The sequence below is a fragment of the Chiloscyllium punctatum genome, chromosome 10 (assembly GCF_047496795.1).
Source record: "Chiloscyllium punctatum isolate Juve2018m chromosome 10, sChiPun1.3, whole genome shotgun sequence".
Lineage (NCBI taxonomy): Eukaryota > Metazoa > Chordata > Chondrichthyes > Orectolobiformes > Hemiscylliidae > Chiloscyllium > Chiloscyllium punctatum.
In genome coordinates, this window is record NC_092748.1 from 14333261 (window position 1) to 14360934 (window position 27674).

General features: G+C 41.0%; 1 protein-coding gene across 4 annotated transcripts in view; it reads right to left on the reverse strand.

Annotated features, from left to right (window-relative positions):
* The window catches only part of creb1b (cAMP responsive element binding protein 1b), an 88166-nt gene that overhangs the window by 13219 nt on the left and 47273 nt on the right, over window positions 1-27674 (reverse strand). For all 4 annotated transcript variants that reach the window (XM_072578584.1, XM_072578585.1, XM_072578582.1 and 1 more), the window contains 2 exons: window positions 26288-26431; window positions 16205-16305 (listed from right to left, as the gene is read on the reverse strand). In XM_072578584.1, coding sequence (XP_072434685.1) covers window positions 16205-16305; window positions 26288-26431 — 245 coding nt within the window. The remainder of the gene's footprint in view (window positions 1-16204; window positions 16306-26287; window positions 26432-27674) is intronic.

Consider the following 27674-nt stretch of genomic DNA (forward strand, 5'->3'; position numbering starts at 1 on the left):
AGGGTACTGAGGGATAGGATTTACGAGTATCTGGAAAGACACTGCTTGATTAGGGACAGCCAGCACGGATTTGTGAAGGGTAGGTCTTGCCTTACAAGTCTTATTGAATTCTTCGAGGAGGTGACCAAGCATGTGGATGAGGGTAGAGCAGTGGATGTAGTGTACATGGATTTTAGTAAGGCATTTGATAAGGTTCCCCATGGTAGGCTTATGCGGAAAATCAGGAGGCATGGGATAGAGGGAAATTTGGCCAATTGGATAGAAAACTGGCTAACCGGTCGAAGGCAGAGAGTGGTGGTAGATGGTAAATATTCAGCCTGGAGCCCCGTTACAAGTGGAGTTCCGCAGGGATCAGTTCTGGGTCCTCTGCTGTTTGTAATTTTTATTAATGACTTAGATGAGGGAGTCGAAGGGTGGGTCAGTAAATTTGCAGATGATACGAAGATAGGTGGAGTTGTGGACAGTGAGGAGGGCTGTTGTCGGCTGCAGAGGGACTTAGATATGATGCAGAGCTGGGCTGAGGAGTGGCAGATGGAGTTCAACCCTGCCAAGTGTGAGGTTGTCCATTTTGGAAGAACAAATAAGAATGCGGAATACAGGGTTAATGGTAGGGTTCTTAGTCAGGTGGAGGAACAGAGGGATCTTGGGGTCTATGTACATAGATCTTTGAAGGTTGCCACTCAGGTGGATAGAGTTTGTAAGAAGGCCTATGGAGTATTATCGTTCATTAGCAGAGGGATTGAATTCAAGAGTCGTGAAGTGATGTTGCAGCTGTACAGGACTTTGGTTAGGCCACAGTTGGAGTACTGTGTGCAGTTCTGGTCGCCTCACTTTAGGAAAGATTTGGAAGCTTTGGAGAGGGTGCAGAGAAGATTTACCAGGATGTTGCCTGGAATGGAGTAGGTCGTACGAGGATAGGCTGAGAGTTCTCGGCCTTTTCTCGTTGGAACGGCGAAGGATGAGGGGTGACTTGATAGAGGTTTATAAGATGATCAGAGGAATAGATAGAGTAGACAGTCAGAAACTTTTCCCCCGGGTACAACAGAGTGTTACAAGGGGACATAAATTTAAGGTGAAGGGTGGAAGGTATAGGGGAGATGTCAGGGGTGGGTTCTTTACCCAGAGAGTGGTGGGGGCATGGAATGCGCTGCCCGTGGGAGTGGTAGAGTCAGAATCATTGGCGACCTTTAAGTGGCATTTGGAGAGGTACATGGATGGGTGCTTAATCGAGGTTAGAAGTTCGGCACAACATCGTGGGCCGAAGGGCCTGTTCTGTGCTGTATTGTTCTATGTTCTAATGATTAACTTTTAATAGATGACATTTCAGGACAAAAACTAAAGTTGCAGCATAAAACAGAGTTCCAGAAATATTGATAGCAGCAAAAAGCCCTGAAGCCATTTTTTAAAAGCAGAGTAGCACCAAATTTTAGCTCAATCATTCTCATGCCCTGATCTACACTGGGTCCTGTAAAGTCTCACGTTTACAATTCTCATCTCACTTTCAACACTACTCCCTAACTTTACCACTCCCCATAGCCCCACAAGTACTGTAAGCTCTCAAATTTTGGCCTTTTGGCTTCTCCCACCTCTGTCAGTCACCAATGGTCAGAGGATGACAAAGTCTGCCACTGGAATCTACTCCCAAAACTTCTCCATTCCTTCCTGCAAAATGCTCCAAACTCAAACAGAAAATGCCTGAAAGACTTAGCATCAATGAAACACAATGTTTACATTTCAGGCTGGTAACCTCTCTCTAACCAAGCTTGTGGTCACCTATCCTAATTATCTCCTCTTATGGCTCAGTGTCAAATTCTGACTGATAAGGCACCAATTAAGTGCTTTGGGATGTTAAAAGGACAGTCCTTCTGCACTCTGCCTAATGGTTAATTATGAAGCAGCGTAGAAGGTACTTTAGAATTGATTACTTCTTTATTCTCCAGTAAAGTCTGGAACTTGGAGAACCTTTTGTATAAATTAAATATTTAGACAAATATCTGATATCAAAGCTGCAAAGACATGTTTTGCCGAAGAAAAGCAATTCGACCAATTTACTCATTTACAAATCAACATGGAGGACTTTTTGCTGCATATACTGGGCCTAGAATGTCATTAGCATTGCTCCATGAAATGCCTGCAAACTCTAATGGGTTGTTCATCTAATTTGACATTGGTGTATTTTGCTGAAGATATGAAAGATTATAACATTTTATTCAAATTTGGGAACTTTGGGAAAAGCAAGCAGGATTTTGGTTCTATGAAGGTGACTTTTTCTTTTTAAAAAGAATGATAATAAACTCTCTCTTGAAGCATTAAGTAAAATCAGCCTTTCCAAGAAATCGCATGACTTAAACTAAATGATTAGACACACTACCTGGTCAGATAATGCAGGAAGCAAAACAAACTTCTTCATATACTTGCACAATAGAATCATATAGTTTGCAAGAGATTATGAAAAATTTATTTGCCTCTTGCACAGACATGTCATCTTAAGAGCAACCAGCTCTGACTGTGATTTTGAATGCTTTTTAAAATTTGTTCATGTTTTGGGATAGAGTTTGAGTGATTCTAAACATGCTCTCTGGAATTTTCCTAATCTGCAACCCTCATCAGGGTTTTGGTTGCATGTAATCCATTTAAAGTTGCTATTTTTGGAATCCAGTAGTTAATGTTGTCACCGTACTATTAGGAAAATGCAACTGCACTCAACAGGGTGCAGAGGAGATCCATAAGGCTATTGACTCGGATGAAAAGTCTCAGATGAAAAAGGACAGGCTGAGTAAACTAGGTTTGGTTTCCTTAGACAATGGAGGTTGAGGACCCTTTCCCTCCTGGCAGTCAGGTCAAAGACCAGAAGACACAAGTTTAAAGTGAGCAGCAAGTGGTTTAGAGGAGATCAAAGAAAAGTTTTTTCATCCCAGAGAGTGGCACAAATATGGAGTATGCTTTCCAAAAGGGTGGTGGAGGCAGGTACTCACAACAGTTAAAAAGCATCTGGATGAATCCTTAAAATGGCAGGGCATACTAAGCAATGGACCAAGTGCAGGTAAATGGGATTAAATATAGTTTTGTGTTCGTTGAACAACATAGACATAGTGGGACAAAAGGCCTGTTTCTATGCTGCATAGCTATGAGCCCATCATTGAGTATCTTTTAAGTGAGCATTTATGATTACAGACGAGCGGACAGAAGCAGGTTCCATTCAGCAGAAAAGATCCATAGCAACAAGAAAGCTATTTAACAATGGCAAAAGTCAGAAATGTCAGTAACGTAGCCTAACTGTATGTCTCAGGTACAAAGAGTATCTGATCAATGTGCAGAAACACACTAAAAGGAAGTGCTTGCAGTCTCAGAGTTAGAGACAGAAGAGTGAAGATAGGAATGATACTTTAACCAGGTTGAGTGTCTGCAAAAAATAATGCTGGGGGCAAAAAATTTGTTGAAACCATTCGAACTGAAAACAATAAATAATGGAAATCACAGCAGGTCAGGAAGCAGCTGTGGAAAGAGCAAGCCAATGTTTCGAGTCTAGATGAGTCTTTATCAGAGTTAATGTGGAGGGGGCAGAATTTATGCAAGTTTTAAAAGTTGCAGGGTTGGAGTGCTGAGGTAGAAAGGGTGTTGATAATGCAGATGAAGTGATTGAACATGAGAACGGCAGAACAATGGTGTGTCTAACTGACAGACTGGAAAGAACAGATGGTGTGGGGGAAGGAGAGAAAGGACACAGTGACAAAGAATGCAACAAAAGGGAAATAAATGGGAATAAAGTCACAATTTAAAGGCGCTGAACTCAATCTAAAGTCCAGAAGGTTGTAAAGTGCCTAGTCTGAAGATGAGATGTTGTTCCTCCAGTTTGCACTGTGATTCACTGGAGCATTGCAGCATGCTGAGGACAGACAAGTGGACATGAGCAGGATGCTATTTTAAAATGGCCTGCTACGGAGCAGTTGGAGTCATGCTTGCACATGGACTGGAGGTGATCTGCAAACTCAGTATAAGTTTGGTTTCTCCAGTGTAGACTAGGCCACAATGGGGGCAGTGAATGTAATAGACCAGATTGGAAGAGGTACAGGGGAAATGCTGCTTCACCTGAAAAGGCTGTTTCGGCCCTGGGATGGTGAGCAGGGAAGAGTTGAAGGAGCAGGTGTTGTACTTTCTGTGGTTACAAGGAAAGGTGCCACAGGAAGGTGGGGTGGTATTTGTGGTCATCAAGGCATGGACTAGTGTTCCTGGAGGGAATGGTACCTGCAAAATGCAGACGGTGGAGAGAGGGGAAGATGTATTTGGTGGTGGCGCTCTGCTGGGGTTGTCTGAAATGGAGGAAAATCCTTTGAATGCAGAGACTAGTGGGATAAAAAGCAAGGATAAGGGGACCCAATCACGCTGTTGAGTGAGATGGGAAAGGGCAAGGGTGGAAACTCAGGTGATAGGTCAGAGGCAGATTAGCATGTGCGCAGGGTTTAAGTTCAAAGTCAAGATTAGAATGGTGCTGGAAAAGCACAGCAGGTCAGGTAGCATCAGAGGAGTAGAAAAATCGACATTTCAGGCAAAAGCCCTTCATCAGGAAATGTCATTGCCTGAAGTGTTGATTTTCCTACTCCTTGGATGCTGCCTGACCTGCTGTGCTTTTCCAGCACCACTCTAATATTGACTCTGATCTCCAGCATCTGCAGTACTCAATTTCTTCCATGGTTTAAGTTCTAGGCAGACGGGAAATGCAGCAAAAAGGTAGGTTAACTTAGGACATATTACTAGAGATGTTAGAAATCATGAGGATAAAGAAAATTAGCATTAAGGCGCTTTACCTAAATGCTCGTAGTATTCATACAAAGTGGACGAATTAACGGCACAAATCATCGTGCATGATTATGATGTGGTTGGCATCACAGACATGGTTACAGGGGGTTCAGGACTGGCAGTTAAACATCCAAGGACTTAAAACATATCAAAAAGACAGGGAGGTGAGCAGAGGGGGCGGGGTTGCCTTGTTAGTTAAGAGTGAAATTAAATTATGGCACTGAATGACATAGGGTCAGATGATGTGGTGTCTGTGTGGGTGGAGTTGAGGAACCATAAAGACCAAAAAAACTATGTACAGACCTCCTAACAGTGGTCAGGAGCAGGGACACAAGATGTACCAGGAAATAGATAAGGCATGTCAGAAAGGCAAGGTCACTGTGATCATGGGGGATTTCAATATGCAGGTGGACTGGGTAAATAATGTTGCCGGTGGATCCAAAGAAAGAGACTTCATGGAATGCTTACAGGTTGGCTTTTTGGAACAACTTGTGATGGAGCCCACAAGGGAGCAGGCTATTTTAGACTTAGTGCTAAATAATGAGCAAGACGTTATAAAAGATCTTAAAGTATGGGAACACTTAGGAGGCGTCAATCATAATATGGTAGAGTTCCGTCTGCAGTTTGAAAGAGAGAAGACAAAATTGGATGCAATGGCATTCCAGTTAAATAAAGGTAGTTACAGGGGTATGAGAGAGGAACTGATGAAAATCGACTGGAAACAGAGCCTCGTGGGGAAGACAGTCAAGCAATCATGGCAGGGGTTTCTGTGTAATTGAGAACACAGTAAAGAGATTCATCCCAAAGAAAAGGCAGATTATCCTGGGGTTTGGGTGGGGAGCGGGAATTAGACAGCATGGCTGACAAAGAAAGTTAGGAAATGTATCAAAGAAAAAGAGAGCCTATAAAGTGGCCAAGAGCACTGGGAAATCAGAAGATTGGGAAGACTACAAAAACAATTAGAGGATAACAGAGAGAAATAAGGAAGGAGAGGATCAAATATGAAGGTAGGCTCGCCAGTAATATTAGAAATGATAGTAAAAGTTTATTTCAATACATAAGAAACAAATCAGAAGTAAAAGTAATCATTGGGCCACTCCAAACTAACACAGGAAGGCTAGTGCTGGGAAATAAGGAAATAGCTGAAGAACTTAAATACTTTGTGTCAGTCTTCACAGTGGAAGACATGAGTAATATCCTAACAATTAGGGAGAGTCAGGCAGCAGAGTTGGGTATGGTAGCCATTACAAAAGAGGAAGTGCTAAAAAAGCTAAATGGTCTAAAAATGGATAAATCTCCTGGCTCCAATTGGGCTACATCCTAGAGTTCTGAGGGAGGTGGCTGAGGAAATAGTGGAGGCGTTGGTTGTGATCTTTCAAAAGTCCCTGGAGTCACGGAAAGTCCCAGATGATTGGAAAATCACTGTCGTACCCTCCTTGGTCAAGAAAGGATCAAGACAAAAGATGGAAAATTATAGGCTGATTAGTCTAACCTCGGTTGTTGGTAAAATTCTAGAATTCATTGTTTAGGATGAGATTTCTAAATTCTTGGAAGTGCAGGGTCGGATTAGAACAAGTCAACATGGATCTAGTAAGGGGTGGTCATGCTTGACAAACCTGTTTGAATTCTTTGAAGAGGTAACAAGTAGGTTACACCAGGGAACCCCAGTGGATGTTATCTATCTAAACTTCCAAAAGGCCTCTGATAAGGTGCGCCACAGGAGGCTGCTGAGTAAGGTGAGGGCTCATGGTGTTCGAGATGACCTACTGGCATGGATTGAGGATTGGCTGTCTGAGAGAAGGCAAAGAGTTGAGATAAAATGTTTTTTTTTGGAATGGCAGGCGGTGACATGTGGTGACCCACAGGGTTCAGTGTTGGAGCCGCAACTGTTCATGCTGGCAGTGCTAGTCCAGGATTCTCGAAAGGTTAACTTGCAGGTTGAGTCTAAGATTAAGAAAGCATATGTAATGTTGTCATTTATCTCAAGAGGGTTGGAATATAAAAGCAGCAATGTGCTTCTGAGACTTTATTCGAAATGGGGCCTATCTCGAGCTTTATAGTGTGTCCAATTTTGGGCCCCACACTTCAGGATATACTGGCACTGGAACATGTTCAGTGGAGATTCACACGGATGAAATGGCCGAGGATCCTGGGATTGTACTCAGAGTTTAGAAGGTTGAGGGGAGATCTAATAGAAACTTACAAGATGGCTTAGAAAGGGTGGATGCTGGGAAACTGTTTCTGTTAGATGGGGAGACTAGGATCCTTGGGCACTGTCTTAGAATTAGAGGGAGTCAATTTAGAATGGAAATGAGACATTCCTTCAGCCAGAGTGTGGTGGGCCTGTGGAATTCATTGCCATGGAGCTCAGGTAGGCCGGGACGTTACATGTTTTCAAGGCAGAGATTGATAAGTTCTTGATCTCGCAAAGAATTAACGGCTATGGGGAGAGTGCAGATAAGTGGAGTTGAAATGCCCATCAGCAATGATTAAATGGTGGAGTGGACTCGATGGGCCAAATGGCCTTACTTCCACTCCTATGTTTTATACTCTTATGCAGTTGAGACAGTTTGCTGTTTTTCTCTGATTTTCTCTTGTGTGCAATAAACTACTGTTATTTTGTTGAAAGAACATCAATATCCTCATGACAGTATATTCAGCAATTAATCAACATGATAAATAAATAGCAGAAAATAAATTGTATTGTTTGTCAAGCCAGTTGCACTATGGGATCAGTTGGGATGTTGCTATTAGGTGGAACATGGCATAAAGGCTGCCAACAAATGACTCCACTCCACTGGGAGTGCTTGAACTGGCCCTCAGGATATGTCAATTTTATATGAACGCATCTTCATTTTTATCCCTCCACAGATGATTAGTCACTTGACTTACTAAGTGGCATTTCATAAGACTGTACCATAGTAAAGCCAGGTAAAATAATGTGCAACTTTCCAATATTGAGTCATTAGATGACAAACAATAATATATTCTGAAACCTTTTGCTACAATGTGAACACAGTAGGTTATGTTGAATACAGAAGTTCTCTCCAAATATCCTGGTTAGTAATTAAAGCTAATCATCATATTTCCAAGTTGAGTCATACAATGTATAGAAGAAAACAGATGTTTATGATTGGCTGGAAGCCAGGTCAAACATGAACAGTACTTAAATTCAGAGTGTGGCTAACAGGAAATGGGGAAGAGGAGTTTCCAGTCATTCCCTTCAATATCCTTATTTGCATTGAAAAGACAGAATGCTGGATCTGTGGAGTGGGAAACTGAGATCACATTGAGTCCAGTATGACTCTTCGTCAGCACACTTTTTTGGCATTACCTAGGCATTTCTACAACCTTCAGAGAACTCTACATTTCTCGGATTCCGTCTCTTTCACATCTCCGATTTCCTGTCCAGCCACTGTCTCGATCGCTTTCTTCTTTAAAGCATCGCTTAAGCCTTATGTCTTGCATCAAATGGGGGGCAAGACTGCTTCCTCATGTAGCTCAGCACCAAATTTTATCTGATTATACTTGCGTGAATTACTCTGGGATGTAATATTTATAACTTAGAAGAAAAGCCACACTGGATCCACATGATTTGTGAAACATGGACTAATAAGATAACTCTGATACAGATCTGAAGGTATGTTTGGAGCCAAACTCCTCTTTTTTAGCTGTTGGGAATCACAGATGTATAGCACGGAAACAGGTCCTTTGGTCCAACTCATCCATGCTGACTAGATATTCTAAGTTAATCTAGTCCTATTTGCTAGCACTTGGCCCATATCCCTCTAAACCCTACTTATTCATGTACCCATCCAGATGCCTTTTAAAATGTTAAACCACTTCCTCTGGCAGCTCATTCAATACACGCACCATCCTCTGCATGAAAAGGTTGCCCCTTAGGTCCTTTTAAATCTTTCCTCTCTCACCCTAACCCTGCACCTTCTAGTTCTGGATTCCCCAACCAAGGGAAAAGACCTCATCAACTTATAAAATCATGAGGGACATGAATAGGCTAAGAGACCCAGAATTGCACATATTATTCCAAAAGTGGCCGAAACGATATCCTGTACAGCCACAACATGACCACCCAACTCCTATACTCAATGCTCTGATCAGTAAAGGAAAGCATACCAAATGCCTTCTTCACTATTCTATCTACCTGATATCACTTTCAAGAAACTATGAACCTGCGCTCCAAGGTCTCTTTAGTTAGCACCACTCCCCAGGATCTTATCATTAAGTGTAGAAGTCCAGCTCTGATTTGCCTTTCCAAAATGCAACACCTCACATGTATCTCTATTAAACCCTTCAACATCACCCTCTCACCTACCTTCAAGCCAGTTCGGTATCCAAATGGCTTGTTCTCCTTGCATTCCATGTAATCAAACCATGCTAACCTGTCTATCATGAGGAAACTTGTCAAAAGAATTCCTGAAGTCCATATAGATCACATCCACTGCTCTGCCCTCAATCCTCTTTGTTACTTCTTCAAAGAATCTCAAGTTAGCAAGATATGATTTCCTACACACAAAGCTATGCTGACTATCCCTAAGCAATCCTTGCCTTTCCAAATACGTGTAAATCCTGTCCCCCAGGATTCCCTCCGACAACTTTGCCCATCACTGATGTCAGGCTCCCTGATCAAGAGTTCCCTGGCTTTTCGTTACCACCTTTCTTAAGTAGTGGCAATAAGTTAGCTAACCTTCAGTCTTCTAGCACCTCACCTGTGACTATCAAAAATACAAATATCTCAGCAAGGTGACCATCAATCACTTTCCTAGCTTCCCATTTCTTTAGGCTACACCTGGTCAGGTCCTGGAATTTATCCAGCTTTGCCTGTTTTAAGACATCGAACACCTCTTCTGTAATATGGACATTTATCAAGATGTCAACATCTATTTCCCCACATTCTGCATCTTTCACGTCCTTCTCCACAGTAAACATTGATGAAAAACTATTTAGTATCTCCCCCATCTCTTCCGGTTCCACACATTATGTCTTGCTGATCTTTGAGGGGCCCTATTTTCTCTCTACTTACCCTTTCGTCCTTAATGTATTTATAAAGTCCCTTTGGATTTTCCTTAACCCTGTTTGCCCTCCTGATTTCTCTCTTAAGTACATTCCTATTGCCTTTATACTCTAAGGATTTGCTGACATATGCTTCCTTTTTTCTCTTGACCAAAATCACTGCCTCGAGTCACCCAGCATTTCATCTACCTACTAGCCTTTCCTTTCACCCTAACAGGAACATATATGTCTCTGGACTCTCGTTATCTCATTTCTGAAGGCTTCCCATTTTCTAGCAGTCCCTTTACTTTCGAACATCCACCCCCAAGCAACATTTGAAAGCTCTTGCCTAATATCATCAAAATTGGCCTTTTTCCAATTTAGAACTCCAATTTGAAGATCCTGTCTATCCTTTTCCATAATTATTTTACAACTAATAGAATTATGGTCGCTGGCCCCAAAGTGCTCCCCCATTGACACCTCAGTCATCTGCCCAGCCTTATTTCCCAAAAGTAGGTACATGCACATACTGAACTAGAAAACTTTGTACATACTTAAATTCCTCTCCATCTAAACCTTTAACACTATGGCAGTCCCAGTCTATATTTGCAAAGTTAAAATTCTCGACCACAACCACCCTAATATTCGTACAGTTGTTAACAGATCTCCTTACAAATTTATTTCTTAATTTCTTGCTGACTTATAAACAGTGGCAGAGTATTTTGTCATTTGCTGTATTCTCAGTTAGAAAATTCCTTTTTAGGGCCAACATGCTGGAAAGCAATTTAATAGAGCAACATCAGAGCAAATTCAAGCGCTAGAACAAGAAAATTCCCCTCATTAATCTGCTGACAGAAAATATGTTGGAGAAAACACAACTGAGGAAGTCCCAATTTTTGTTTACTATGGATTCAACTCATCAGGGGCTGATTAGCTTAATTGCTGGCACGTGATTCAAAATAACACCAATGTGGGCTCAGTTCCCATTCTGGTTAAGCAAGACTTGAGCCTTGCAATCATGTCCTGTCCAAGAGTAAAAGGCAATGGCAAACACCACTGAAAAACTGCTAAACATATGACTCAGGGAAGCATTAGTAAAACGAGTCAAGGACTTGCTTTCAGGCACAGCACACAAATAATGACATTAATCTCAGACTAATGTATTTTGTGACTGGCTGCTGTTTAACTTGATGCTGACATTAAAAAAAAACTGCGATAACTATTGTCTCATGGGCATCAGACATACATTGATTTATAGTCAGCATGAAATCTCTCTGCATCAGGTCACACATAGGGAAAGAAACCTCTTGTCACACCCCCATCAGCTGATGATTAAATTCTTTTCCATGCTGAACATGGATTGGATTAAGCATCAGATGTAGCAAGCAAACAGAATACACACGAAAAACAACTTAGTAGCATCACTACTGATGAACTGACCAAGACCTAAAGGGCAGCATCTCTGTTAGAATGGGTGTGCAGCATTTGGAAAAGAACCAAGAGGAAAATATTTATTTGACCTCCATCCAGATCAGAAGAGCAGCCATTTTCAACCACAACCAAACACCTCATGGCCTGGCATATCCCACCACTCTACCATAACCAAACTGGGGTTCACTCCTAGCTCAATGTAGAGTACAGGAGGGCATGCCAGGTGCAGCAACACACACACCTAAACAAGAGGTGGCATCCTGGCAAAGTTACAAAACAGGCATGCCAAGACAGTAGGAGCAGCCTGCAATAGACAGAGCTAAGCAATCCCATAAACAATACATCAAATCAAGTTCTGCCGTTCTGTTCCAGGCGGGCATAAATGGTTTCAGGCAACCACAACACCACGAATCATTGGCTCCATAAATGCACAATCTTGATAACAGGGGAACCCAGCACACCAGTGCAAAAGATGAGACTGAAGCATTTGCAATTATCTTCAGCCAGAAGTGCCAAGCGGAATGTCTGTCTTGGCCTCTGCGTGAGCAAAGTAGCACAGTTGCATCAGTCTTTAGCCATTTCAATTCACTTCACGAAACATCAAGAAACAACTGAAGGATACTGGATATTGCAAAGGTGAAGGGCTTGACAGGGTTGCAGCAGAAGTACTGAAGACTTATCCTTCAAAATTAGCCAAATTCCTAGTCAAGCTGTACAGTACATCTACAACACTGGTACATACGTGGCAATTCGATAAATCATCCAGGAACATCTCACCCAGCAAAAGCACGTCAAATCCAACTCTGTTAATAACTGCCTCAAATGTCTGCGCTTGATCATCCTGATTATGAACCAAGTAATAGAAGACGTTGCTAACAATGTTATCAAGCAGCATTTGTTCATGGATGTTTAATGTAAATTTTACCAGAGCTGCTCAGTCCCCAACTGCATTACACCATTAGCCCAAAAGAACAGACCTCTACAGCCAAGCTAAGTGCAACAGTCTTTGAAATCAAGACAGCATTTGACCAAGATTGGCATCAAGGAGCCCTGGAAAAACTGGAATCCAAGATAATTGGTGTGTGTTTGGTGGAGGGGTCACATGGTTGATGTTGCACGAAGCACAAAGTGAGATGGCTGCAGTTGCTGGAGATCTCTTGTCTTATCCCAGGACATTGCTGCAGGAGTTCCTCTGTATTGTAACCATCTTTTCTGCTTCATCAATGATCTTCTCTCCATAATAACTCAGAAGTGGGGACTTCTGCTGATTATTTAAAAATGCTCAAACTATTTCCAATTCCTCAGCTCCTAAAGCAGCTTGTCAACATGCAGCAAGACCTAGACAACTTCATCAGGCTGGGTTAAGTGGCAAGCAAAATTTGCATCATACGAGTGACAGGCAATGGTCACCCCCATCCAGAGAGGATTTAACTATATCCTCCATTAAATTAAATGGCCTTACCATTGCTGAATCCCCCATTAACAACATCCTGATAGTTGCATTGACCAGAAACTGAACTGGACTGAGTGGCGACTAGCAGATCAGAAACTAGTAATTCTGAGGTACTTAAACTCTTGATTCCCCATAACATGTCCATCATTTCATATAATACAAATCAGGATTATGATGGAATGCTCTCCACATGCCTGGATGAAGTGGACTCTAACAATATTTATGAAGGGGAATATCGTCCAGGACGAACCAGCTCACAGAACGCCCCTGGTGCTCACCTTCCACCCTACAAACCTTCGCAGAAACCAAATCATCCACCGACATTTCCGCCACCTCCAAAAAGGCCCCACCACCAGGGATATATTTCCCTCCCCACCCCTTTCCGCCTTCCGCAAAGACCGTTCCCTCCGTGACTACCTGGTCAGGTCCACACCCCCCCCTACGACCCACCCTCCCATTCTGGCACTTTCCCCTGCCACCGCAGGAACTGTAAAACCTGTGCCCACACCTCCTCCCTCACCTCTATCCAAGGCCCTAAAGGAGCCTTCCACATCCATCAAAGTTTCACCTGCACATCCACCAATATCATTTATTGTATCCGTTGCTCCCGATGTGGTCTCCTCTACATTGGGGAGACTGGGCGCCTCCTAGCAGAGCGCTTTAGGGAACATCTCCGAGACACCCGCACCAATCAACCAAACCGCCCCGTGGCCCAACATTTCAACTCCCCCTCCCACTCTGCCGAGGACATGGAGGTCCTGGGCCTCCTTCACCGCCGCTCCCTCACCACCAGACGCCTGGAGGAACAACGCCTCATCTTCCGCCTCGGAACACTTCAACCCCAGGGCATCAATGTGGACTTCAACAGCTTCCTCATTTCCCCTTGCCCCACCTCATCCTAGTTTCAAACTTCCAGCTCAGTTACTGTCTCCTTGACTTGTCCGACCTGCCTATCTTCTTTTCCACCTATCCACTCCACCCTCCCCTCCTTGACCTATCACCTTCATCTCCTCCCTCACTCACCCATTGTACACTATGCTACTCTCTCCCCACCCCCACCCTCCTCTAGCTTATCTCTCCATGCTTCAGGCTCACTGCCTTTATTCCTGATGAAGGGCTTTTGCCCGAAACGTCGATTTCGCTGCTCGTTGGATGCTGCCTGAACTGCTGTGCTCTTCCAGCACCACTAATCCAGTATTTGGTTTTCAGCATCTGCAGTCATTGTTTTTACCTCACATGAGTGGCACCCCATTCACCACCTTCAACATTTACTTGCGTTCTACTGACAGTAGCAACTGGGTAAACCTTCTGCAAGATGTACTGCAGCAGCTCAACACAGCTATTCAGACATCATCTACCAAACCTGCAACCTCTAACACCTTGGAGAGCTGCAACAAATGCATGGGAGCACCACTATCTGAATACTCCCTTCCTGCCCTGCACCATTCTGATGTAGACCCATAACACTGCTCCTTTACTGATGTTGAGTCCAAAACCTAGAACACCATTGCTGAAAGTGCTGCAAGTGTAGCTAGCCATCATGGACTTCAGAGTTCAGGAATACAGTTCAATACCAACTTCTCAAGGCAATTCGGGATGGAAACTAAATGCTAGCTTATCCAATATTGCGCCCTCTATATTCAACTGTTCTGACGCAAACTAAGTATATTTAAAACAGAACAGGACAGAGGATAATGGAATGTGTGTGCACTTTCTCAGCTGATATACAGCCACAGTTTGCAAGGAACAGTGCAAGGCAACAATTCCCACATATTGTGAATAAAAAAAAAATGTGTACAAAGCATCTGTCACTTTTGCATGCAGTCATTGAGAGTTGGAGTTTATACAAAGTATAAAAGATCATAATACAAATTAGCCCCACTTCACTACCCAATGCCCAGCATAAACAGACATTTGAGAGAGAAAATCATGAAATACATACTTAACTGCTCAGGAGCCCCATACAGCTATCATCATTTTCTGTCTTAGCTAGGACGTGGTTAGGGATCGAATCAGAATCTTTCTTGTCTATATTATTTAGAAGACAACTACCTAAGTAGTGATTCTGAACTCAAAGCATTGTGTACATCCACAGATGCTACCAGACCTGTTGTGTTTCTACAGCACATTCTGTTTAATTCCTTTTACCTACTTGGCCAACAACCCACATAATATTTCTGTAAGCACATCTCAACTTTCCTCAAAATTGGAAGTAGGAAAATTAATGGCACTCATTTCCACTGCTTAAGATGGGATTAAAGTAGCTCTTCATGTTTCAGAATTCATTCACAAAGTGTGGCTGCTACTATCATTTATTAGCTTTATCTTAATATCATTGAGGCAAGCTGCCTTCTCAAACCACTGTAGATCACGTGGTGTGGGTATTCCCACAGAGCTGATATGAACTTTCAGGATTTTGATCCAGCAACAAAGAAGAAATATTGAAAGACAGGTGCTATCTGACTCGAACACTGACTTGTGAACAGTTACATTCCCATGTGCCAGCTACCTCAGACGTTCTATAGAGAAAGCTGCGAAAGATGTTACAGATCAAAGCTCCTTGCAAACCAGACACTCAAGCTGGAACTAATTAAGAGAAAGAGCAAATAACAAGTTCTCTGTGCTGCAAGCATCTCGCTCATGATTCACACTAAACTTTAAAACTAAATTTAAAGTCCGAACAGATTAAAGTTATATGGTAAGGTAATTCAATTGCTGCAGCTCAAGACAAAAGAAATGGCAGCTGAAAAGGAGACCCATGTTTGTCTGATAAGGTTAGAACAGGAGGGATTGAGCTGAAACAGTGAGGCCAAAAGGTGCCCAAGCATAATTTCCTTGATGCAACGGAGCAGGATTGGAATTCTCGAGAGGAGAGAGTAGAAGAGTAGGCGTGGAGTGTTGAGGGAGTCCAATGCAGGTCTGGCTCGTTGAAGTCAACTGCAGATGAGGAGTTGGAGTTCCACTCATAAATGAGTACCAGGAGTGGACTTGAGGCCAGAGCAGCATGGACCCAGGAAAGGAGCATGATAGACTACAAACAAAAAGTAGTTAAGTCCACAAAGGAGCAACTTGAGAGGGAGCTGCAAGGCCAGATCAGCAAACATGAGCTGTAACCAGTCTACAAAGTTTAAATGAGGTTTGATGCCCCATTTCATTAATGTCTGGGAAGAGTTGCTGACAAGTCTATGGGATCTTTCATGATCACGAGATATTTGGTGTGTGTTGTGAAGCATTCCATCACATTGCATTATCCATGTTTACCATGGGTGTTAGAATCAAGCTGTACATGTTTTGTGCATTGGACAATTGCTAGTTCCAAGTGGTAAAATCCTGTGGTTTTATTCTTTAAGCTTTGATGTTAACTTAAATCACATTTGCATTATTTAATTTGTTTCATATGCAAGTTTACTTTAAAAAAGTGAAATCTTGTGGCATAGTGCTATCAGTTAGAATTAAATATTCTGATTACTTTTAAACATTAGAGATTCCTGAACAGACCATATCAGCTGTTACCTGTATGAAGGCCGTCTCGATAGAATTTCTCTACGTTTCTGAGAGTCAGTCATGCTATCCACAGATTCCTGGGAGTCCTCACTTTCAGGTATAGTAGAGATCTGAAACAAAACAAAACTCAGTATCCTTCCTGTCCACTTTTCTTTCAATTTACAATATAGCCCCAAAATAAACACTCAATAATAGCTTATCGGCTAAACTGTAGCTTTCAGAGCAAGGTTGGATTAATATAAGAGGTGTTATAACTAAGAATTTGTTCACAGATATTTTCCTAATCAACTGTATGCTCCAGACAAGAAACAACGTCTGCATTTACAGAGAATGATTTATAAATTCCAAGTCTCACAACACCTTTCATAGCTAGTGAAGTGCTTTTCAAGCAGTTGAAGCTATCAGTGTAGAAGATTAAGCAGTACATTTGTTCTCAGTAAGGTCTTTTAAAGAGCTGCGCAATGAGAATATGAGAAACAGGAGCAGAAGTAGGCCATTCGGCCACTCGAGCCTGGCCTGATATCCAACACGGCCAAAGTTGATCTGCCCCATGCCTCAACAGGCCTTTCATGCCAACTCAGCAAGAGCCCTCAACTTCCTGATATTCCAAGTACTTGCAGTAATCTAGCTTTCAGAACTCTGGGGTACAGAACTCTAGACATTCACTATCCTCCAGAAGAAACTCCATTGTATTCCAGTGTTAATGAGTACCCTTTATTCTGTAACTATGCTCACTAGTTCAAGGCTTCCTCATTAGTAGAAATATTTTCTCAACATCTACCCTATCAAACCCTTTCAGAGTCTTGTACATTTCAAAAGGACCATCCTTCAGTTTTCTAAACCCAAATGAATAAAAGACTGAATTTTTTAACCATGCTTCATGAGTCAACCCCTCCATCCAAAAAACAGATTAGTGAATCTAACAGATTAGTGAATCTCTTGAACACTCTTAATACTATCATATCCTTTTCCTAGATAGAAGAACCAAAGTTACACAGCACTCCAAGTGCAGCCTCACCAACACCGTCCAACTGTAACAGATTTCCGTATTTTTAATCTACAATCCCTAAAGGCCAGTATTTAATTTGCCTTCTTTCTTTCTTGTTGTTGCACCTTCACGCTAACATTTTTAATCTGTCATGCATAACAACCAAATCATTCTTCACTGCACTGCACCTTTTGAAGTCTCTTTCTATTTAAATGGTCTGCTTTTGATTCTTCTTACCAAAGTGCATGATCTCAGACTTTCCTATGTTAAATTCCATGTCGCAATTTCTTGCTCACTCTTAAAACCTTTACCCCCCTTGCAGCTTGTTCAACATGCCCTCTTAGCTAGTTTTGTACCATCAGCAAATTGAGACACACACTACCCTTGCCTCAGATCACTTATTACAGATCATAAATAATTGAGGACCAATGGCTAATGTCTGTGCACGTGACTAGTCAAGTCTTTCCCAACTGAAAAAGACTGATTAACCCCAAACGTGTCGTGTTAACTAATCTTCAATCCATGTGAATACACCACTGTCAACTTCATGAGCACCAACCTACGAAATAACCTTTTACATAGCATCTTATCAAATACATCTAGAAATCCAAATACAATCATTCTACTGGGACCCCTTTATCAACTCTGCTTGATATATCCTCAAAGAAATCTAGCCAAGTTGTCAAACATGGTACCTGTTTGACTGGGTTAAGTCTTTCTCACTGTATTTTTCCTTTTAAATACTTTTTAAAGAAAAGACCAGTTTTAAAAACCAGGGATTGCAAGAAAATTCTGTATAGGTTAAAAGTACAGTAACATGACACTCATTGCAAACAAAGGGCTGTGTACAAACGAAGATTTGGTTGACAACAGATATCAGACTGTTACCTGGTCACTTGTCTAAAAACCAATGACAAAGGATTTCTGCCCGCCAACCATGTCACTGGTTCTCAGGAAGTTGAACAGTTTGCATCTTTTAATAAGATTTTGAGAAGCCTTCAGACTACCAGCAGCTCAGTAGCTCTCTTTCTGTTCTCCAGAGTAAAAGCCACTTTAAGCCTGAAGAAAACCAGTCTATCTTTCCTTCAATAGTTGCTGCAAGCTGTGATTTTGAGGAAAGGCATTCTGGCAATTGAGGGAGTGCAGCGTAGGTTCATGAGGTCAATTCCTGGAATGGCCGGATTACCTTACACTGAAAGACTGGAGCGACTGGGCTTGTATACCCTTGAGTTTAGAAGACTGAGAGGGGATCTGATTGAGACATAAGACTATTAAAGGATTGGACACTCTGGAGGCAGGAAGCATGTTTCCGCTGATGGGCGAGTGCCGAACCAGAGGACATAGCTTAAAAATATGGGGTAGACCATTTACGACAGAGATGAGGAGAAACTTCTTCACCCAGAGAGTGGTGGCTGTGTGGAATGCTCTGCCCCAGAGGGCAGTGGAGGCCCAGTCTCTGGATTCATTTAGAAAGAGTTGGATAGACCTCTCAAGGATTGTGGAATCAAGGGTTATGGAGATAAGGCAGGAACAGGATACTGATTAAGGATGATCAGCCATGATCATAGGGCTCGAAGGGCAGAATGGCCTACTCCTGCACCTATTGTCTATTTCTGGTCAGTAAGGCAAAGACCTTATATTAACAAACCAGCCACACTGCATCCCTGGCAAACCATTGGAAGCATCTGAAGAATAAACAAGCAGCAGCATTTTGATCACCAGATCATTTTGATAGCAACAGCAATTCTGAAAAGATCACCAACTTCTGTCCCAGTTTTTCTTCACCCGTAATCCATTTTTTTTGTTCTCCTGCCAATGTCTATTTGTATGTAAGGGGGAACTTACAACAGAATAAGACCTTCAGTTAATAGAGTTCTATGTCAATGGTATATAGTTGTTTACCTGTAGCAAGAGTCTAATTACATTTAATAAGTAGTAATTCTCAACTATGAAACTACGCAGCGCTTTTTGCTAATCTGGGTCTGAAAATCTGGCAAACTTTAACAACCACAGGAAGTAGGGTTTGATTTCCAGTGCACGATCCCAGCGGGTTGTGACATGGTCCTCAATAATGGACTCTAGCATTTGCCCAATGACAGATGTTGGGCTAAGTAGCCTATACTTTCCTGCTTCCCTCCCTTTTAGAATAGGGATGTCACATTAGCAATTGTCCAATCTCTGTAACCCTTCTGGAATGTTTCAACCGATGCCTCCACTACATCTGTAGCAATTTCATGAAAACTCTTGGATGCTGGCTATCAGGTCCTAGTGATTTGCATGCCTTTAGTTCCATGAGTTGGTCAAATACTTTGTCCCGTGATTGACACTGTTAGAAAATCTTTCCCACCACTAGCATCTTTACAGGTATCTTCCAGATTTTTAGTGTCTTCCACTGTGAAGACCAAACAAAATATTGGTTTAAATAATCTGCAACTTTCATATTCAGTTATTAATTCCCAGCTGCATCCTCTAAGAATCCCACACTTCAGTTGCTCTCTTGTTTTCTAGATTCCCACTGATGCTCTTGCTGTTTGTTTTTCTATTCTTTCCAATTTACTTTCATAATAAATTTCTCCTTCTTTATTAGCTTTATAGTCGCATAATGCTGTTTTTTAAAACAATTCCAATTCTATACCCTAACACTCATTTTTGCTTTGTATGCTTTCGGTTTTGACTGGATATTCTCCTTGACCACCTCTGTTAACCACAGTGGGTCATGCTTCATGTTGAGTCTTTCTTTTAAAAGAAAACACTTTTTGCTCAGTATTATAAAATATATTCTTGATGAAGGGCTTTTGCCCGAAACATAGATTCTCCTGTTCCTTGGAGGCTGCCTGACCTGCTGTACGTTTCCAGCACCACACTCTCTACTCTAATCTCCAGTATCTGCAGTCATCACTTTCACTCTATTATGAAATATATGTTTATTGGTTTGCCACTGCTCATTTCACCAACATTCCTCCTAGTCTATTTTACTAGCCAGCTTTAGAGAACAGTTTCTTCATTCCTCTGTAATTGCCCTTATTTAATTTGAGGACACGGGCTTGAAACATTGGTTGCTCTCTTTCAAAATGAATTTGAAATTCTACCATGGTGTGATCGCTATTACCCTAGAACATCTTAACTACGAGATCACTCGTTAACACTACCTCATTACATATTGATGGTTCTAAAATATCCTGTGCAAAGAAATAATTCCTGATGCATTTGACAAATGCCCATGTTACACTTGTACATCTGATTTTTCCAGCCATAATGTAATTAAAATTGCCCATGACAATCTGAGAACCTTTCTTACACTCTTCCATTGTTTTCATTTATTACTCAGTTCTGAGACTCAGCTCTTCAGGTACCTAAATACGACTCCCACCCAGGATTCTCTCTCTTGCTATTTCTTACTCTCACCCAAGCTTACTACACATCACGAGTTATTGCACATACATTAAAGTACTCACCAGCACACATATCTTACTTTTATTAATAAAATTAGCCCACCTCCCTTTTGTCTTTGATTATTATTCTGGAATATTAAATACCCTTGAGTTCCCAGTCACCCTGCAACACATCACCACAATAGTCTATCAAGCCAGTGTCATTTATTTCCACTTTTGCTGTCAATTCATGCACTTTTTTATACAAATGTTGCATGCATTCAGTAAGAGGCTTGTACATCCCTAATTGCAGAGAGATCAGTTAAGAGTCAATCACATGTCTATGGGTCTGGAGTCACACACAGGCCAAACAGGTGCGATTGGCAGTTTTCTTCCCTAAAAAACATTACAGACTTTGGCTCTAATTTCTGCTACACTCTTCTGAACACATTTTCTACTCCTTCATGTCACACTATAATCATCAATCATTTCTTCACTACTCCATGCTTCTATTCTCATTAGCTTTTGATTTTGATTTTGTAAAATAATACTCTATCCAATTGAAAACTCCACCCATAAATGAATTAGTTTAAATTCCTATTTACAAACCCTAGATACATGAATCACCATGACACTGATGAAGGTCATCCCAAGAGTACAGCTCTCTCTTCTAGCCAGTGTCCGATAATTTCAACCCATTTTTCCCACACCAATCTTGCAGCCATGCATTCATCTCTCTAATATTACTAACATTGCACTAATTTGCCTATGCTTCACGTAATATTCCAGAGATTGCTGCCTTTGTAGCTGTTTTTGTGAAATTTAGCCCCAAGCTGCTCTCAAGCCTTCAGCAGAGCTTGTTTTCTAATCTTTCCCAAGTTCTTTGTACCTACATGGACAACAATTGGATCCTTTCCATCCCACTTCAAGTTCTGTTCCAGACAAGATCACCTGAACCTTGGCACCACAGGAAATAATCTTGGGATCTTATCTTTGGGGCAGGAAACTATTTATTCTCCTATACTATTTCCAATCACAAGTACATTACTCTTTTCTTTGTCCACAGTGTTGTGATTGGTTTACTCATTCTAAATGCAGTCTGTGCTCACCTACAATGAGAGCAAGCACCTGGTACTTCGAGGAGGAAATGGGCTGAGGCTCATCCAAAGCTAAAGCTTCAGATCCCTCTATGTGCCTCGTTCACAGTTACACCACCCTGTCTCTCACTGTGGATCAAACTGATGCAATTAAATGAAATGAGATTTGACTGCCCCCGAAACGAAAAGTACTTTTATCCCTCACTGATGTGCTGCAGTGTCCACAACTAGGATTCAAGCTGATCAACTCACGCAAAGCTCCTCAAGCAGCCAACATTTGCTATGGATGTGGTCAATGTTCCCTAGAGGCCCACGCAGTTAGTAAGAAAATTCGGGAGAATGTTGTCATGGACTACACTGGTGCATTTTTCTTTCAATCCTTTCTCACATTCATCTGCCAACCCACAAGTTTGAAATTAATGAATCCTCCACCCAACACCACTCTGGATGGAAAGCGGAAATTTTAGTTGCATCAAGATAAACTATTTGATGCCTCACACAGTTGTTAGGAGAATGAAATCAGCTGCTGGAAATCACAAGAACAGTAAAAGACTAATACCTTGGATCTTACATAAGAGTGTGCAATTCTAATTTGTTCACAATATTAGATTAGATTACTTACAGTGTGGAAACAGGCCCTTTGGCCCAACAAGTCCACATTGACCCGCCGAAGCGCAACCCACCCAGACCCATTCTCCAACATTTACCCCTTCATCTAACACTACAGGCAATTTAGTATGGCCAATTCACCTAACCTGCACATTTTTGGACTGTGGGAGGAAACTGGAGCACCCGGAGGAAACCCACGCAGACACGGGGAGAATGTGCAAACTCCACACAGTCAGTTGCCTGAGGCGGGACTTGAACCCAGGTCTCTGGCACCGAGAGGCAACAGTGCTAACCACTATGCTATCGTGCTGCCCAATATGTGACAACTCCCACCAGTTTATCAGAAAGGATATGCTACAACTATACTAGATACTAGTTAGGTCACATCTTGTCTATAGTTTATAGTCTGATCACAGGAAAGAAGTGATCACATGAGAGGATACAGAGGAGATCGATTACATTGCTGTCAAGAATGGATAAATTTAGCTGCGAGAAGTGATTGGATAGTTTGGGACAGTTTTCTTTTGAAAAGATGAGACGGGGGGAAATTTATTGAACTGTATAAAATTATGAGGGGTTCTGAACGTATAGGTAGGAAGTAACTGTTTCCCATGGCACAAAGATTAATTATCAGAAACCAATGATTTAAAAAGTGAATTGGTAAAAGATTTAGGAGGCAAGTTGAGAACTATTTGACTCAGACTGTTGCCTATGTATAGCTAACTCCCTGAGTGGGTGGTTAAGACAGAAATACTTATTACATTTAACACTAGCATATGCATCAATACTATAAGCTACAAAACCTTGAACAAATAGCTGGAAAATCGGATTAGGCAGGATAGCTTTCTCAAATGAGACATATTGGGCCAATATTCACCTCCTGTGTGCTGAATTTGTGAGATACAAATCTTTTACATGAGACAGTGGGTCATAATATATTCACACTACAATTGTTTTCTTTAATACTTACATTTCAATTCAATAGCAGATAGTGTGCAACCTCATTGTTCTGCATGACACTGAACTAAGCTTCAAAGCACATGTGGCCCACCATTAAGGTTACTGATTTTGTTCTATGAACCATCGCTGCCTTTGCCTCCAGGCTTAATTCTGAAATGTATTCCTTTCTGACCTCAAGTCATAATTCATACTGAACTCCATCAAAGGCATCCTGTCATAATCACCATCTTGTTCCTTTCAATATTTTTCGACTGACTTACGGATATGGAGCTCCCCTACTAAACCTCAAGATCCCTTTTCCCAATGCATACTAACTACAATTTCCCCACAAAAATATAGAAAATAGGTGGTCTCAATTTTGCCTTTAAAGTTGCACTGCCATTCAACATGATCATAGCAGATTTCCTCCCTATGCTCTTTGATCCCTTTAGCCCCAAGAACTATATCAAACTCCTTCCTGAAACACATTCAATTTTTTGGCCTCAACTACTTTCTGTGGCAGAGACTTCTCCAGGCTCACCACTCTCCGTAAAATATTTCTCTCCATTTCAGCTCTAAATGACCTACCTGGCAATCTTAAATTGTGATCCCGGCTCTGACTCCTGATGGCATTGGAAACATCCTTCCTGTGTTTACCCAGTCTAATCCTCTTAGAATGTTATAGACTTCTATGAAATTCTCTTCATTCCGCTCAATGAATTCATCTGGAGTTTTGATTCTACCCTACCTCTGCTAATAAAAGCTAGTTAGTCAGAAATTATAATTTAACTGGGTTTATGAGACATGCATTGTAATATGGAAGCTAAAGGAATCAAGAAAGTTGAGTATTACATCAGGATAGAAAGGAAAAAACAATGTCAAACCAGTGTAATTAAAATTAAAGAATCTCAACAGATTATAGATTGTCGAAAAGTAATTTCAAGACAGTTAAAATAAGGCAGACAAATCACACTGGGGAATACATGCTGCAAGGGAAGTGAGTCACCTACTGTTCAACCAACACTGTTTTAGCTTTACCAGTTCTTTTCTTCTGCTTTGTTTATGCCAGTAATTAATTCCAAATGTTTATGTAATCCAAGCTTACTCTGCTAACCATCTCCTCCTCTCCACCCACGCTTACTCATCAATCTGTCATTACGCACACCAAGGCGAGCAAAATAATGAACATCTGGACCATGGAGTTCTTCCAAATGGACCATAGGATGTGTTCACCCAAGTAGTAGTTGGGGAACAGAGCATAGCTGCATTTAAGGGGAAGCTAGATAAACGCGAGGGTGAACAACACAAGAATGTTTTTAGGATTAGTTGAAATAAGGTGAAAGACTCAGAGCATAAACAACATGGCCCAAATAAACAGAACAGAAGAGTCAGTTTCTGTACCGTCCACGAGTGGATTGTAAACTGCATCTAAGTTGTGCTCACTATCTAGTTCCACTGTCACTATAAAAATCCTGAAGTATTAAGCAAACTATAATTATTGTAAAACACATGCACAGTTAAGTCCTCTGTTCTATGAGATAGGATTGCTTACGAGCACAGAACATAACCTTGATTCACTGTACCAATGTCTCGAAGTGAAGTCTGCCGATACAAATCTCCACCAGCAGCTTGTTAAAAGTATTACACTGACCAATAAATTTAAAACATACAAAACCTTTGTTGGGAGTCAGCTTATCGGCTGAGATAGTTATTTTTCACAACAAAACGTCAAAAGATTTTATGGTGAAGCCATCATTGAAAATGAAACGTCTCCCTGTTTGATATATTTGAAAGGCATCATGAATTACTTTGTTATGATTGTGGGAAATCATAATTTCCAGTATGCTATCTAATTTCACAGACGTCTAGCTTAGCCTTCTATGAGTTTTCGATGCTCCTGTTAGAACAGTAGTTAGAACTGTTTCCTTTGTTTGTCTTCGTACAATGGTCAAGGACCAATCATTCAAGTAGCCCCAAAATAGATTGAGGCAGGGAGACTTTTCTCTTGATATCTTTGGGAAAATCCAGTCACTAGGGCAAATACTTTGAAGACTCTTTTCTTTCCTTTTTATTGTGTAGGCATGAGAACAAGCCCATTTCTATTTACTCACAAACCAGTTCTCTCTCAAACTTGCTGCCGATTGTGAATTATCAGCAGCAAAAAATGAGAGAGAACATGTGATTGGAGAAGCAGTCTTACTCATCTTAATGGGAACAGGAAAAGATCAGCAATAGATTCCTTGCAAATCAATGTGGAGTGTCCAGACTAAAGCTAGAGTTCAGGGGCTACTAATGGGAGGAAAATGCATTTGATACTTACCTTGAACACTAAGTAAATTGCATAATTTAACATTGTACAGTTTTATTTCAAAAAGATTTGGATTGGTGATTATCGCATCTCAGTAGTACTTTCCTTCTGTTTTGGCTTAAAGATTATTGGAGAAATTGATAATTGAGGATTTTGAATAATTCTCTCAACCTACTTCTGAGAGAGTTCAAGTTCTCCATACATCAACACAAACAGAGAAGGCAATGGTATTGAGTGACAACATCAACTAATGAAGGAGTTAGTGAAATTGAAGTAGTAGCCCATCAAAATAAACAATCTGCCCTTGAGAAATTTCAAGAGGAGTGCTTGAGCAAAACAAGATTTTGAACAGTGCATTCAAGATTAAAGATCAAACACTTGAATGTCAAAATTCCATGCTCGTGAACAATTTTGATTAATGAACGCCACTCCAAAATAAAAAGTGTATCTGTTAAACAATAATTTGAGAATGCAGATGAGCTTATAGTCAAGGAATTTATTGGACAAATTCAGAACAAGGCAAAATCTATTGAACTTGCTTATGGTAAAAACCAAAGAAAATCTTGAATTGCACCATAACTAGAAAAATTCAATTAGTGCAAAACAAACACTGAAAAAACAAATAAAGTTTGTTCACAAACCTGTGGACCACAGGTTTTAACAAAAGCCTCATGTTTAGACAATATGAGCTACACTTCAAACTAATTTGTCATGCTTCATACATGCATTTAAAATTTGGAGCAAGATAACATCCACTTTGTAACATTATGTGGGACTTACCTGAACAGTCTGAACTTGAGGGGACTGTATGACTGAGGACTGAGCTGCTTGGATAACTCCTTGGACTTGAACAGTCTGCCCATTCGGCAATTGCACTAAAGTTACTGCTGGACTTGTTGTTGATTGGATCCCAGGCATGGTTACCTAGGAACATCAAATACAAAAACTTGATTACTGCAATTAGTCCACATTAAAAATAATAACTTAATTTAGAGTGTTCCATTCAAATATTAGATATTGTAAGTGGGAAAAGAAACATGCTGAATACAAATTTCATTTAATTTAAATGAAATTTTGAGGTCATGTACATAAACACTCTTCTAGGAGGTGCTCCTATGGTCACTGAGCTATACTGATTTATATTAATCCATTAATTTGCCCTTCCTGGGTTCAGTGTCAATTGTTTCAATCCAATGATGCACAGTACAAATTCAAGCTATTATTCAAAAATAAATATTAGAAAGGCTGTGGTGAGTTTATGACAAGATGAATAATGAAAACAGATTGGGAGGCTGACCAAGAATACACTTGAATAGTTGAATTTGGATGGGACAATGGCACGAATATGGGTTTGGTGGTAAATAAGCTTAGGAATGCACAGAGGGGAATAGAGTAGATAAATAACAGCTCAGGATCAAACTGGAGCTAATGAGATGCATCCTAGGATATTAAAGGAAGTAGCTACACAGAGGCAGTGTGTTGCTGTGGCAGAAATCTTCCAAGAATCTTTAGATTTTGGGAAAGTCACAGAAGATTGAAAAACTGCCCTTGTAACACATTTACTTAAAAAAGGTAGGAGACAAAAACAAGTAAATACAGGCCAGTTAGTTTAACATCCAACGTTTGGAAAATGTTATTTGCATACTTTGACATATGCTTTGTAAAAGCAGTGTATTTAGAAATGCACAATATGACTTTAATGGTAGGGGATTTTACCTTTCAAATCATGGACCAGGACTGTCATAGTGTTAAGGGCTTGGATGGGGAGGAATGTGTTACTTATTAAAAAAACACAAACATTCTTATTGAATATTTTGATGTAACCACCAGAGGAGGAGTAAAACTTGTCTCTCTGTTGGGAAATAAGACAGGGCAAGGACTAAGGTGTCAATGGGAGGGTATTTTGAGGCAAGTGATCATAATTCTATAGTTTTAAAACAGTTATAGAAAAAGAATAGACCTGATCTAAAGTTTAAATTGGAGAAAGGCCAATTTTGATGGTATTAGACAGGAACTTTCAAGAGTTGATTGGGGGAAGATTCTTTGCAGATAAAGGGACGTTTGCGAAGGGAGAGGTCTTTAACACTGAGATAATCAGTGTTCAGAGACTGTATGTTTCTGTTAGTGTGAAGGGCAAGGCTGGTAGGTGTAGGGAATGCTGGATAAC